Source organism: Sebastes fasciatus, chromosome 14 (assembly GCF_043250625.1).
Source record: "Sebastes fasciatus isolate fSebFas1 chromosome 14, fSebFas1.pri, whole genome shotgun sequence".
Classification (NCBI taxonomy): domain Eukaryota; kingdom Metazoa; phylum Chordata; class Actinopteri; order Perciformes; family Sebastidae; genus Sebastes; species Sebastes fasciatus.
In genome coordinates, this window is record NC_133808.1 from 4,109,879 (window position 1) to 4,125,231 (window position 15,353).

Genomic DNA, 15,353 nt, shown 5'->3' on the forward strand with positions numbered 1-15,353 from the left:
AAAACTGTCATGGCCATTTTCAAAGGGGTGCCTTGACCTCTGACCTCCAGATATGTGAATGTAAATGGGTTCTATGGGTATCCACGAGTCTCCCCTTTACAGACATGCCCACTTTATGATAATCACATGCAGTTTGGGGCAAGTCATAGTCAAGTCAGCACACTGACACACTGACAGCTGTTGTTGCCTGTTGGGCTGCAGTTTGCCATGTTATGATTTGAGCATATTGTTTTATGCTAAATGCAGTACCTGTGAGGGTTTCTAGACAATATCTGTCATTGTTTTGTGTTTTAAATTGATTTCCACTAATAAATATATACATACATTTACATAATGGAAGCATATTTGCCCACTCCCATGTTAATAAGAGTATTAAATACGTTACAAATCTCCCTTTAAGGTACATTTTGAACAGATAAAAACTGTGATTAATTTGCGATTAACTGCGATCAACTATGGACAATCATGCGATTAATAGCAATTAAATGTTTTAATTGATTGACAGCCCTAAGGAAAAAGAAAATGTTAATACTCTGTTCTATAGCATCAGTCTGCATCGTGTGCCCCTTTCAGCCTACCACTTCTAATGCTACATCAGTTCATGATGTCTGAGATTTCCCACAATGCCTTTAGACAAACTCAGTAGAAAGGGTCTCAATGTCTTGTTTTCATAAATGGCATATGAAGCTACCTTGCCAAATAATGTATTAATATTTGTAGGGCTGGCCCCGCTTAGTCGATTAGTGGACTAATCAGTCGTTTTGGTCGTAGTGACTAAGATGTCTTTAGTCCATTAGTCATTTTTATGCTTTTTTTTCATGCTGAATGATTTATTTCCAAGAAACGTATGAGCAGATCTCTGGTAAACACAAGATCTAAAGTGGTGTTTTTGTGTGATTCTTTGTGGAAAAACTAATTTTATACTCTTCTTCTTCCTTCCACAGCTCCCAAAGTGACTCTCAGCATGGGTGATTTTTCTAAACTCACGCGGCTACAGTTCCGTCCCGCCACAGCCTCGGTGCACTCCGGAGCCGTCCTGCAGGTGGAGCTCACCCTGCGGTGTTTGATGCCCGTGTCCGTGCACATACAGCAACTAGCTGTTAGCATTCACTTTGACCTGGAGCGCACGGGGACTAACGGAAGGTCTAAGGGAGCTCCGAGACAAACGAACCCAGGGACAGTAGAGTTCAGCCAGGCCGTCTCGTCGGCGGGTCCCAGCTCGTCCGCAGCTGCCGGTCCCCCTTTAGAGCTAGAGGAGATTCAGGACAGGAGTCCTACGGACAATTCTCTCAACTCCACGGGAGTGGTGTGTAAAAACAGTCATCTGGTCATGCGGCTCCATGACAACAACTCGCCGCCGGACACGCCCAACTGTGTCAGCCCTCCTGCTGTTTCCATGAAGGACGGAGCACAGATGCTGAAAGTGCAGGATGTAACGTTAGAGCCCGGGGATAACAGCATCGTATTCACAGCATCAGTAAGAGACACTTTGCTGCTGCCTCAAATTTAAAAAAAATGTGACCTTTTGAAATGGTGAACTAGTTAATTGGTGTTTGACTTTCAGAAGGGGACTGAAAATCTGTATCTGATGATCGTTTTAATGCGTGTTTTTCACTCGCTCAACCTTTGCTGTTCTATTTCATAAAACGTCCTTCTCATTTTCTTACTTTGCATCTTTTGCTCCGTCACTCTTTTCTCCGTTTCCTCTGTAGAGTGGACAACCAGGTTCTTACACATTGCGTCAGCTGTTCGCCACCGTGGGTCAGGTGCAGTTTGTGCTGCCTCATATCTACCCGTCGGTCCAGTATGAAGTCTATTCTCAGGAGCCCCAACTCACCGTGGAGCCTCTCTCAGGTCAGATTTTTTTTTTTTTTTTTTTTTTACATGAATGCTTAAAATCTGAGGTTATGGTATTGGTCGCAATTTTTAAGCTTACATTAGGAGCTGCACTCCAAGATTACTCTTGTTGAACAAACCAAAAATGCAGCGAGCAGACTAAAACATGACACACAAGTACTAAGGCTACTTCAGTTTACCTTGTTATGACTGTTTTATGTGACTGTCTACAATAAGTTGGTTATGCTCATGTAGCAGCTCTTGAGTCTCGACAGCACCGTATATTGTATTATTTAACTGTTTCTGTACGAGCCTCGGCACCTTGTGTTCTGTATTTGTGCGGGGCTGAATCTACATCAGTTGCCGTGTAAATGTTTTTGATATCTTGACCTGCAAAAGCTGCGAGGGTAAAATAACCTTGATGTTTTCATGCTTCTGCGCCGGTGACAGCCGTGGCCACAAATTTGGTGCAAACGTTCACTTGGACTCAAAGATGGAACTGATTAGAATTCGGTGGTCAAAGGTCACCTCACAAAACACGTTTTTGGTTTAAATACAAAATTGGAGCATATAGGGGGATATAGGTATATTTTAGACCCGAGAGGGGGCGGGACTTATGACCTATACTGCAGCCAGCTACCAGGGGGGTGTTCGAGATGATATGTCTTCACTTTTGGGGATCTGTCATGTCGTCCATCCTTATATACAGTCTGTGGTCCAACCATTGAGATCGCAAAGTGTTTCAAAAATCTGTGTTTTTCTCCCAATTGGTTCATTTTCTTATCCCAGTTATGCTCCAATAACTGGCCCAGTTTTATTCTAACTATAATACCCAAACTCGTGAATTTGTCAAAGACAATCTTAAATGGGATGGTCTTCAGGAATGCCTTGTCTTCCAGCTGTGATAAAGACACTAATTCACTCTTTACCAAGTTTATCCTATACCCTGAGAATGAGCCAGATTTGTGTAGTAGATCCAGCGGGGAGTGACATCATTGGCGTGGGCCGAGATGTGAAGTACCCTGATGTGTTATTGGGTGTATCTCAGGACTTGAACGTACACGTGAAGCCAGGGGTTCGAACGCTAACGCAAAGATAAATGACAAAATAGGATCGCCCTGGGGTGTATTCAACACAAATGTCTAACAGGATAAAATGATGAGGTGAGGACGTTTTGGACAGACATGGACGCAAACTGCAACTTGACCGGCTGGTGGAGGCGTACAACTGCCAGGCACTAATTCTAGTTCTACCTGCAATTTTTGATTTAGTTTTTCAAATAAGGAGAATAAAAACATTGGGACTGCAGTTCCTTGTTGGAGGAAGTTTAAGTTCAGTTAACAAAACATGTTGAAGTCTCACCTGCATCAGACGCATGTTTTTACTGCTCTGATTACCACCATAACACGTTAATGATTGTATATAAACCACAGTGCAGCGTGCGTGTGTGTGGGGATGTTGTTGCTCACTGCTCTTGTGTTTATGCTTTCAGAGCCACTGTTGGCCGGTCTGCCTCAGACGGTGAAGTTCACTCTGTTGACGGGTCACTACGCTGTGAAGAAAGGAGACGCTCTGCAGCTCAGCAACACGGACACCATGCCCATCCTGCCCTCCACCAGCTGCACCGCCCGCATCAGCAACCCTACAGCCGGTCAGGCTTTATTTGATTTGATTTTAATCTGGTTCCTCCAGCATGAATCTACCGTTGTTCACTGGTTTTCTCTTAATAACCAGAATGAAGCCGTGTTTCTTGTGTACTGTATAATGTGTATAAGAACAGGTTCCTGTAGAAGGCAGGTTATTTGCGTGCCTTTTTAAACACACTGACTGACACATACACAGCTTTTAAAGTCCCGTCCCCTCTTCCTGTGTTCAGAGTTGGTGGGTGAAAACGCCCTGTCCATCCAGTCGTCTGAGAAGGTGACCAGCATTAGCCTGCCCGCCACCCCTCCTTACCACACTCTGGAGTTCCACCTGGAGGTCCTGTGCATCATCCCGTCCGGGTCTGACCGGCCCGCCAACGAGAGGCTGACCAATGGCGAGGTCCGCCACCGACCACGCAGCTACAGTCATCCTGACACGCCCATGACCGCCATCGACCAGAGAGTGAGGCCCCTTCAAACAAATACACACTTTGAATTGTACATTTTCTAGAGATGCAATGATTTCATGATTAATCGACAAGTATTTTTATAATCAATGAAACTTTAAAGCCTGTTTTTTTTCAAGCAAAAATGCCAGATTTCCAGGTTCTCAGATGTCAGAATTTGCTGCTTTTCTTGTTGTATTATAAATGTTGAATCTTTTTGGGTTTGGCACTGTTGGTCAGACAAAACAAGACTGATCTGATTAAGTTGCTTTGGGCTCGAGGGCATTGTAACAGCCGTTTTTCACTGTTTTCTAATGTTTTATAGACCAATCGATTAATTGAGAAAATACCCCCCAGATTAATCGGATGCATAACCATCAACAACCAGATAAATATTCACTCCTTGTTACTGAGCTAAACCCATTTTTGACCGCAGCAACTTTCCCACAGAGCTAAGGACCTTTTGAGGAACTTTTGTGTTTCCACCGCAGAGACCAGGGTTTAAATTAAGTTCCGGGGACATTTTACCCCCGAAAAAGGCCCTGGTCGGGGGGATAGTACTCTCTCAAAGTACCGGAACTTTCAGGGTTGAGTTTACAGGGAACACCGTCGCTGATTGGTCAAACACACACACACACAGTGCTGCTGCAACTCGTGTACTGCTTCATTCACAAACAAGGAAGTACTCTAGTATCGATCTAGGACCATTTTAGGACAAGGGGAGAACATTTCTCTGTTTGATAACATTGAAATAAAGTTAGGCTCTGCTGTCAGCTTCACGACTCATTTGAAAAAAGACAGAGAGAGAGAGAGAGAGATTGAGCGAGCGAGCGAGCTGAAAGGGGAGTGGTAGAAGAGAGAGAGACGTAGTGCGGCAGTGCAGTGAGTGAGAGAAAGAAAAGTTATTTTTGGATTATAAAGCACAAATAAATAACTATCAAACACTCAACGGAGGATTTACTGTAGAGACAGACGCTCTTAGTTTCACTTTCCTCCGCTGCATTTCATTCATTACATCCAACGTGCATCATTAAATACTATGCTGCAGTAAAGATCGTCGCAGTGAGACAAAATTCCTTTTTTTCCAGCATGTTTTTAAGATGAAACAGACAGATAACACGCTGAACTGCAGGCTGCAGAGTGAGTTTACCGTTGTGACCACCAGCACCTCGTCACACGTCATGTTGCTTTTTCTTACGTCAGCGGATTAATTTGCCTAATCTTCGCAGGTCTTTAGACCGCGGTGGAAACGCAGACAACTGTTGGCTGAAGGAACCTTTTAGTTCCTCGTAAAGTAGTTCCAGGGACTGGAAACCCAGCCCTAGTTAGCTTTTCTGTCACATGATAGTAACTTTTTTGCTGGCGTCTGTCCACAGATGTCCATCGACTGTCCGTGGTCCATCTACTCCACGCTGCTTGCCCTCACCTTCTACATCCCCTTCAAGACCAAACACTCTCTGCTTTCTGCTGGTAACAGGTGAGCCTCCATTCTCATAGAAATACCTGTCACAAATAAAATGCGTGGGAAATTTGCTCTTTCACATAAAATACAAGAAGCTATAGTTAACTTACTTAACATTAACATAGCATTCTTCACCGTGTACATTCCCCAACTCACTCACATGCACATGTCTGACCTGCGACCTTTTGACCCGACCCCACAGGAAGTACATCCAGGTTTGTTTGCAGAACGTGTCGGACATGAGCTTCACGCTGGCAGAAGTGAAGCTGACAGAGAAGCAGCATGAATCACTGGAGCTGCAGTCCCTCAACACTAAAACACAACAGGTGAGCAGTAAAACAAAAAATGTCATTCATGTGATCAGTAGATAGCTTCCAGTCATAGACTATTAATAAGAAGTGGACGTAGTCACCGTGATATCACGCATTGGTTTGTGGATTGCCCTTTTGAAGCCTTGAGTTCGGCATTTTGGTCGTCGCCATGTTGTTTTTTTTGCAACCAGAAGTGACACGAGAGGGTGGAGCTAAGCACAACCAAACGCTGAATAGGTGCTATTGATAACATACAGCCACTAGATGTCGCATTCTCCCTCCCACGTTCCATTGCATTTACTTCACAACAAGTCGTTGTCAGGCACTCACAGTCAATCGCTGCCATTTATCTGTTTATTTTCCACACTAACTGACGACACAGAGACACCGCGTGATACCAACGTCATTTTACTATCGGCTCACAAGCCTTGTTAGAAGTGGGCACCACTGGACCTGTCAACATTTTGTTTAATGATTAATTCACAATTCAGGAAAAGCCATACTTTTATTCGGCACCTTTCTAAAAGCTCTGTGGATGTATTGTGTTTAAAAAGATATCTGTCAACATAAAAATGTTATCAATAAGACCTTACTAACTAACTTTCATGAAGTGAAAACACACTGTGAAAGGGTTAAAGTTGTAAGATTAAAACGCTGACAACACCGTGGTAGTGACCTGTCAATCACAAGGTAGCCCCGCCCTAAAGCATCCCCTGCTTTATGGTCTGTTTGTCTCTAAATGGGACCATAATTTACTAAATGAACATCATGCTGTATTGAAGAAGACTTGAAACTAGTGATTGAGACCATAAACTCATGTTCACAATGTTTACTGAGGTAATAAATCAAGTGAGAAGTAGACTCATTTTCTCAAAGACTTCTATACAATCAGTTATTTTTGCAACCAGAGGAGTTGCTCCCTGCTGGTTATTAGAAAGAATGCCAGTTTAAAGGTCCCATATTGTAAAAAGTGAGATGTTCATGTCTTTTATATTATAAAGCAGGTTTAAGTGCTTTATAAATACGGTTAAACTATCAAAACGCTCAATATACGGAGAAACACACACAGCCCGTATTCAGAAATTGTGGGTTTGAAAAAAGCCGTTAGGATTTCTGTCCATTTGTGATGTCACAAATTTACAATATTTAGACCATTACACGGTTTTAAATGTAAACATTCTAAATGTGTCCCAGTTTATTTCCTGTTGCAGTGTATGTAAATAACATCAGCTGACAGGAAGTAAACATGGACCCAAACTGTTGCCAGGCAACGCAATTTTGTTGCAATTCCGTTGAAATGCACTAAGACGGAGCGTTTCAGGCAGAGGGTAAATACAGGTATATTCAAGCAAACAGTATGAGGATAATAAAGTTTTTTTTTTAACATTACAGCATGTAAACATGTTCTAGTAGAAACACAAAATACAAGTAAGAACCTGAAAATGAGCACGATATGGGACCTTTAAGGCACTTCTGCATTGGCTTCACTTTTCAGACCCCGGAGGTTGATGCCTGCTTCCCAGTATACTTTTTATAATATTTATGGGTAAATATTAGAAATTAGAAAGATTGGTTCTACGGCCACATTCACACTGATGAGGATAAATTTGAAAATGCGTCTTTTTTTTTCCCCACTTAGTTTCAGCCTCCCATCTAGAAGGAGCTGAGCCTGAAGATGCAGCTCTTGATTTACCAGTTGATCTCTGTTGAAAGCCTCATTTATGGTCATGAACTCTGGGTAGTGACAGAAATATTGATTTTGTTTACAAGCAGCCAAAATTAGTTCACTATACTTAACACTTAAAGTGGGGGTAGGCAGTATATTTTTGGCATCATTGGGCAAAAATTCGATAATAACCTTTCAGCATATTGTAATTCAAGTGTTCTGAGAGAAAACTAGACTTCTGCACCTCCTCATGGCTCTGTTTTCAGGCTTTAGAAAAATTCCACTCAACTCAACACTCAACCATAACACATGTATGATTGAATATCTTCCCTAAATAGAGGCTATAGAAAATGTATATCATGTATGTGCTATGGTTGAGTGTGTCACCATTCATCAGTTCTTATTCTTTTCATTGTATTGCTGGTTGTTTTGACTGTTTTGGCCACACCTCCTGTGTTGTTGCGAGACGATGTTCCCTGGTGATGCATCCACAGATGAATCCTATTGTTTAATCATGTCGTCTCTTTCCTGATTGGTGTCTGTGCCTCACCTGAATATTTGAAACTGACATTACGTCTCGAGTGATCACGCTGATGATGGCTTATAGCTGAAACACGTTCGTTTGTTTGCCCAGAATAAACTATAGAAAGACTCTTTATCTGTGAGCGCCGGTGATTTGTGTCTTCTGTTCTCGCTACTACCTGGCAACAGATACTGTTCAAGATATGGAGCCGTGCTCGCTGCTACTCTCCATTTTGTCAGTATATATCTGTCATGTGTTGGTCTCGTTTTAAAGAACATCAAAACTACATCAACCACTAATTCATATTTCTGTCTGTCCATGTTGTTTTCGTGTGTGTAGCTTTTGTGCAGTAAGCACAGCGTGTTCTGCCTGTGGGAGGTGAGGTGGAAGGACGACCTGCCCTCCTGTCTCCAGTGTGTTTTCTCTGCCAACTTCTCTCCGCTCAAGCAAGACGTCTCTGCCCTCAAACCCTTCCACTACCAGTTCCAGCTCGAGAGAGTCACCGTAAGTCCACTTCAAACACTTATTTTGTTCCTTTGCCCTAAGAAGTTTGATAAGTGGAGCTGTAGTTGTGCGGTCAGTTGCTCAAATATCTGGACAGGCAAATTAAAACATGTCTTTAGCAAGAGACAGCTGTCTGTTATGTTCCTGGTTTGAATAACTGATAATGTTGTATGAAAACATGCACATGAGATTTTTCTAGATTATCTAAGCAATCATTAAGAAGCTTCCCCACCATAATGACCCACTGTTTGTTACCGTCAGACGTTGTACAGTGTGAGAGCTGAGATCTTGCCCCCTGCTGGTGAGCAGCAGTGTCGCTCCGGTCTCCTCTGTGGGCTGGAGGTGTGTATAACACGACTGACCGAACCTGCAGAGGGGGAGATGGGAGAGGACAGCAAGACCGACACCGATGGCCTCAAAACCACCAAGCTCATGTATGAAGGTATGTCAGGAGAACGACTTATCATCATCCACTCTGAAAGAATGAATAAACAAAAGCAGAGATTAATAAAAGCAGAGGGAATGGGGAGTATAGTAGCACTGAAAAATTAATTACCACTTGATTAAGTCTTACATCCAGTAACATGGATATTTACAGCGCTTCAGATGTGAAATAAAAACATCCAATTTAAGCTCTGCTAATTTGTGATACAGACTAAATTATTTTATGATTAAATGAAAACATGATGAAAATCAACTCTTTAAGATTATTGTCAAATATTCAAATAACAATTCCAAAAAATTTCCAGAAAATGTATGACGCAAAATGTGCCAAGAACTACATACAGTGCGTTACCAATATGAGTCTGAAAGAAAACCAAATGAACGTACATGGTAGTCGGCCGTCGGCTGTAGTCTTTGTGGTGCGTTTGAGTGCGACTTTTTGGCCAAGACAAAAGGCGACGTGAGGCGATGCAACTTGTGGCCTTCGCCGTCGCTAGTTCTCTGAACTTCAAGCTACTACGAGGAACTTTCATTTTGTGTTGATTTTGGCGGTCCCTGTGGACAAAAGTGGTAGTGTTTCCGAGCACCAGAGTCCCTTTAGAAAACCTCTAATCAGTTAGATGAAAGAAATAATTGATAGGTGAACTATTAAAGAAGATCAATGCAAAAATCAATGCGTTTATGTCAGCTGTTTGCCGTACGGCTCATCCTGGGTTTTGTTTTTTTTATCAATTTTCAGGCACAAATATTTCTAAGGGGTTGACTGATCTCTTTGGAGATCGTATAAGTATGCATATGTCATTATTGTAGAGTCGCCAACTGTAGAACAGACAAAACATCAGTGACTTTAGCTGATGTATGTGTGTGTGTGTGATTGTGTGTGTGTGTGTCCACAGTGGCTGACAGCAGCAGTAACTGGGCGGTGTGTGGGAAGAGTTCAGGGATGGTGTCGATGCCCATGACGGTCGACGCCACCCACAAGGTGCAGATCGAGGTGATGCCTCTGTTTGCGGGACACCTGCCCTTCCCCAAGATCAAAGTGCTGAAGTACCTGCCTCACACTGCAGCAGTGGCCATTCAACCAGACCCTGGTAAGACCCCCACCTCACCCCACCCCACCCTACACAACAGAACACCACAGAGTACAGAAGCAAAGGAGGCAAAACTCCGCTACTGTTTTGACAACAGCCGCTAGATGGCGCCGCGGTAGCGCTGCCGACATTTTGGGCTGAAAACGCCAATGAGTCCATGGATGTATAAAGAGATGTCTGTAAATCAGAGGATCAGTTTCATCATTTCATCATAATTTTTTATAATTAGAACCCCGTACTTTATTCATTCATGGAGCCCTGCAAGTCACTGCATTTTCTACAACACTAATATTTCAGAATAAAAGCCTCGTATTAACAAATTAAGGAATTTTGTCCACAGAAAGAAAAACGCTAGAGGGCTTTTATTTTGAAACTGCAGCAGGAAGTGTTGAGTTCAAAATAAATCTTTACTTTTTTTCATGTCCATGACACATTCTACAGATACAGACATTGAAACTGGAGTAATGTAGCTGATATGATGTCCATATACAGTCAATAGATCACTTTCACTGTCTGTTGTTGCTTTGAACCGCACGGCTCGAGACCTAAAAATAGGCGAGACCTCGACTCTCTAGAAGACACACAGCTGACACGCAGCCGAGCCGCGCGTGAGCCACGCTGCGAAGCTGCTCGAACCTGTTAACATGGACGCCAAAATTAAAAAAAACGGTTACCCAGCCGCCACGCGCTGCTGACGTTCCCTCTGTGTCCCGGGCTTAACATTATATCGCTCAGCACTCTGTTTGTTTCGTGCCATCCTCAGACAGCTGCGTGGAGAACGACAGCCTGTCCCTGCTGGACAAGGCGCTGGACGACCAGGGGGACACGGCGAGCATCCGCAGCCGGGGCAGCGTGCACTCCGTGGGCAGCGGCGACCAGCAGCAGAAGGGCGTGGCCATGCCGCGCCTGGAGCCCTTCAGCCCCGGACAGGTGTTCAACCACAGCCAGGCGCGGCAGGTCCTGGTGCTGCCCGCCACCGACGACCACATCATGGAGGTCAACGCCACATGACCCTGGTGGCGAGACCGCCCGCCCCCTTCTTACAGAACTGAACCCAGGCCCTGGACGGACTCCGCTGAGCTTTTGCTGCGGGGTAGATCGGGTCCATGAGTCCATGTCGAAAGACCGCTGCAGGTTGCCGGCATGGACTCACCCTTAAAGCATGAAACGTTCACATCACTGGAGACATTACGGACTAGACAGTGAAGAGCCAATGACATCTGCTGATAAAATTTAAATAAAAGATTTTTCTTTGCCATACTTTGTACATAGCTCATTGGATGGATTTATAGTTATAAATATATATATATAGATATATATATATATGGACTGATCAATAAGATCGGCGCCTGTCGTGCTCCTTCGAACTGAAGAATAACAGTCCTGATTGTCCCATGATGCACCAAAGCCCTAGATGTGTGTACGCCTCGATCAGCTACTCGAGTACTTTACCTTTGACTGGAGTGTGTCCAGCTGTGAGTGCTGCTCCTGTGCCTCTCAAGTCCTCATCATTTATCACATTTGAGACTTTTGCCTTCTACGATTCCATTCAAGTTGCTGAAATATCACAGACGTCAAAATGAGGCAGGTTAACTAAACTTTTGGAGACCGATCCATAATCCTCACACTCTTCTGTCCTGCAGATACAAAATATGACATATTCCATTAATCAAGCTCAGCCAGCTGGTCATTGTTGTGAAATAAACCCCCACACGAAGCGTTATTGTTGGTTATTTCACAACAATGACCCGCTAGCTGTACATTATCCTGCTTATTGCACGGCTACTTACTTTAGAAATCAATAATTTGACACAAAAATGGTTCGCCAGAGTCCGACATCAAAGCTGCACCCATAGCAACGGTCTGTTATACATGGCAACGGACGGTCTGTTATACATGGCAACGGTCTGTTATACAGAAATAACAGACCATAGAACGCAATGATTGACCAATGAGAATCAAGTATTCAACACAGCCGTGTAATAAATACAAAGATTTATTTGCTTTGCTCATTGATTAATAGAGCATCAGTCAATAATAAATGCATTCAGGTTGAATTACTTTTTTTTTTTCTTTTTTTTTTACAAAAAATGGAAAAATGAATTTGTTGATGAAACATTACTACACACTGTATTCTATTAATATCAGCTTTATTACAGCAAAGAGAATAGTTTTTATACCTGCGTGATAGAAAAGTTTTTGGTGATTATGGATATATATAACTTCAACAATACAGTAAGATTTGTTGAATAACTTAATCTATTTTTTTAAACATAAACAGTGACTTATTTTTCTGTGACTGAAAAGCAAACGTCAGCGCAAAATTCTCAAATGTGACACTGCTGATGACACAAGAGTTTCAGACTGAGTCTAGCGGTGAGTGCCGTGTGTATCTTATCTGCTGTAGTTGTGTGTGTGTGTGTGTGTGTGTGTGTGTGTGTGTGTGTGAGGGTCTACGTGTGTGTGTGATCAGGTGAGATCAGCCAGTGCACATTCTTGTCTATCTATTGTCTTACCTTTATCAGTGAATTGTTCATATACAGTGTGTATATTTATTCGGTGTGTGTGCGTCGTGTCCGAGCTATGCACACATACCGTTAGGTGTTGAATAGATGAGTGAAATAAATCATTATTGGATTTATATTCATTCATTTATTTGAGAGGACGAATGTCAGTTACTTCTGCCCCCCCCTCTCCTCCCCTCCCGGCGCGCACACACAGTGTAACTACAGCCTCCTGCTCTTCTTTGACCACTGTACATACTGATCTGTAAATACTGATTCAAATCAAAATCATCTTTGATTGCCAACTATATTAAAAAAAATCATTGGAACTGACTGGATGTGTGCTGTTTATGATTGAACTGATGTGTTTAAGAACGAGAAAACTGTGGACCACAGGTTGGAAAAACACTACTGACTGAAATATTGTACTGTAGTATTAAAGCTGCAGTAGGCAGAATGTTTTTGGCATCATTGGACAAAAATTCCATAATAACTTTCAGCATATTGTAATTCAAGTGTTCTGAGAGACTTCTGCTCCTCCTCATGGCTCTGTTTTCAGGCTTTAAAAAAATCTAGCCAGTGACGGGAGACTTTAGCCAATCCCAGGTCATTTCAGAGAGAGAGAGAGCGTTCCTATTGGCTGTTCATTCAACGGAGGCAGCTGTCAATCACCCGCAAACTCCAACCAAACGGTCAAACTAGGCAGCGCTGATCACATATTGATCAATATTCTGTTACTGTAATGCCTATTTCTCTCCTCAAATGCATTCAGAATCATCTTGTAGTGTACTGTTTAGCTGTAAAATGAGAAAGTTTGTTACCCGGCAGCCATGTTGAGATCAGTTGAGGAAATACCAAGCACCGCCCACCAGCCGGAGCAAACTTTCTCATTTTACAGCTAAACAGTACACTACAAGATGTTTCTGAAAACATTTGAGCAGAGAAATAGGCATTACAGTAAAATAGCAAGCACCGCCCACCAGCCAGAGCACAGCCAATGGGAACGCTCTCTCTCTGAAGTGACCTGTGATTGGCCAAAGTCTCCCATCACGGGCTGGATTTTTTTATAGCCTGAAAACAGAGCCATGAGGAGGAGCAGAAGTCTAGTTTTCTCTCAGAACACTCGAATAACAAAAAATATTCTGCCTACTGCTGCTTTAAGTTTTACAGAAATAAAGTACAGTACTAAAATGGACACTAGATGACGTAAGAAACTCATAAAGTGGTGGCAGGACTGTTCAGTAATGGCTATAACTAGCTGCAGACCTCACCATAAACAGCTTTGGGTTGAGATATGGCTGAATACGCTCAAGCATCAGTTTAACATGCTGCTCTAGCTGTTTATATTCAAGCCCTATATTCAGCCATTTTTTTATACTACCACTGGGGGGAGCCAAAGTCTCCGTTTTCCTATTTACTTTCTTTACATCTTAAACAAAGTGGTTTTAACTTCTAATCAGTGTTGGTGAGGGATTAGAAGGGTGGAACAAAGGGTGACATGAAGTTGAAAAATGATTGATTCAGAGATAAAATGCAAGTGAAAAAGAGAGAAAGAAACTATTTACAGCGAAGTCTTGAGATCATCCTGAGTAACCACAACCATGTACCTGTATTGATGCTGCTTTTGACATTTTTAAAATGTAATATTTGTTATTTTTGCGCATGAAATTGAAGTCATTTCCACACTGTACTGGGGTAGGGACAGAAGACTTTGTGGCTGATACCTCGAAACCTCAGCAGACGAAGAAGACGATTATTTATTTATTTCAAAGGAATGTATTATTTGGGTGCAGTGATCCTTTAGTTAAACAGCTTTCTATTTTAATTTTGTTATCTATAACTCAAACTCTTGGGTTTGGTGGTAAACTCACATTTATATGGTGAAAAGATACTGATTGGGCCTTTAAGGGGTAATGTGGGGACATTATAGAGCAGGACGGCTCGATGCTGGATTATGGACCGGGCCAATGTCCTAGGGCCCCGGGGCCCCTCAGACTGCCAGGAGACCTTCATATGGAGGACCAGAAGACTCTCGTAAATAGTAATAGAGCATTTAATTAATAATAACTAATTATACAATACAAATAGGCATTAACAAATGTGTTTACAAATTAATTTCTTAATCTATGAATAAATGGACAAAATTACAAAGTATTTCTTTATTTGACATTTTAATGGGCAATAAGAAGAATTATGAAAAGAATTAGTTACAATTAGTTATTAGTCAACTAAATGCTCTATTACTATTTATGTGACTCTTGTGGTCTTGCCTACCATTTAGTTTTTAAATACATAAATAAATAAAAATAAAAATAAATAGATAAATAAATAAATAAATAGCGGTTGATAACTACACGAGACATAAATACATGTCTTAAATCCATTTCTACGTTTTTGTTCACCTTCAGTTATTTATTTCTGTGTCTATATGTTACCTCATTAGCACAGAGACTGAGAAATATATAACAAAATACAATTTATTTATTCTTTTATTTATTTATTTTTCCATGTATTTATTTCTGTATTCATTCATTTATTCTTGTATTTATTTATACATTTATTTATGCAAATGTATTTTCTTTTTTTATATATATTTATTTATTTATTTAATTGTATTAATACATTATAATATATATATTATTGTATTTGTTTTTACATTAATTTACATGTTATTAATTTTCTTTTCGTATTTATTTATTTTTGTATTAATATTAATAAGCATGAGCAACAAAACCAACATGGAGGTATGACTATCAGTTAGCTCACCTGGTAGAGTAGGCGCCCCATGTATCAAGGACTGTCACAGCAGCTGGGGTTTGAATCTGACCTGCGGACCTTTGCACCTTTATTAAAATATATTCTTGTATTTATTTATATATTTATTCATGCAATTTTCTCATTTATTTATTTATTTCAGCAGCAT

The 15,353-nt window shown here is 41.6% G+C and overlaps 1 protein-coding gene across 1 annotated transcript in view; it reads left to right on the forward strand.

Annotated features, from left to right (window-relative positions):
* Positions 1–12,763, forward strand: part of trappc10 (trafficking protein particle complex subunit 10) — a 35,064-nt gene extending 22,301 nt beyond the window's left edge. Inside the window, exons 14-23 of the mRNA XM_074658166.1 lie at positions 945–1,477; positions 1,713–1,854; positions 3,329–3,487; positions 3,713–3,942; positions 5,302–5,402; positions 5,590–5,713; positions 8,227–8,391; positions 8,653–8,833; positions 9,732–9,926; positions 10,690–12,763. Of these exons, the coding sequence (XP_074514267.1) occupies positions 945–1,477; positions 1,713–1,854; positions 3,329–3,487; positions 3,713–3,942; positions 5,302–5,402; positions 5,590–5,713; positions 8,227–8,391; positions 8,653–8,833; positions 9,732–9,926; positions 10,690–10,937 (2,078 nt within the window). The 3' untranslated portion in view covers positions 10,938–12,763. The remainder of the gene's footprint in view (positions 1–944; positions 1,478–1,712; positions 1,855–3,328; positions 3,488–3,712; positions 3,943–5,301; positions 5,403–5,589; positions 5,714–8,226; positions 8,392–8,652; positions 8,834–9,731; positions 9,927–10,689) is intronic.
* The last annotated feature ends 2,590 nt before the right edge of the window (positions 12,764–15,353 follow it).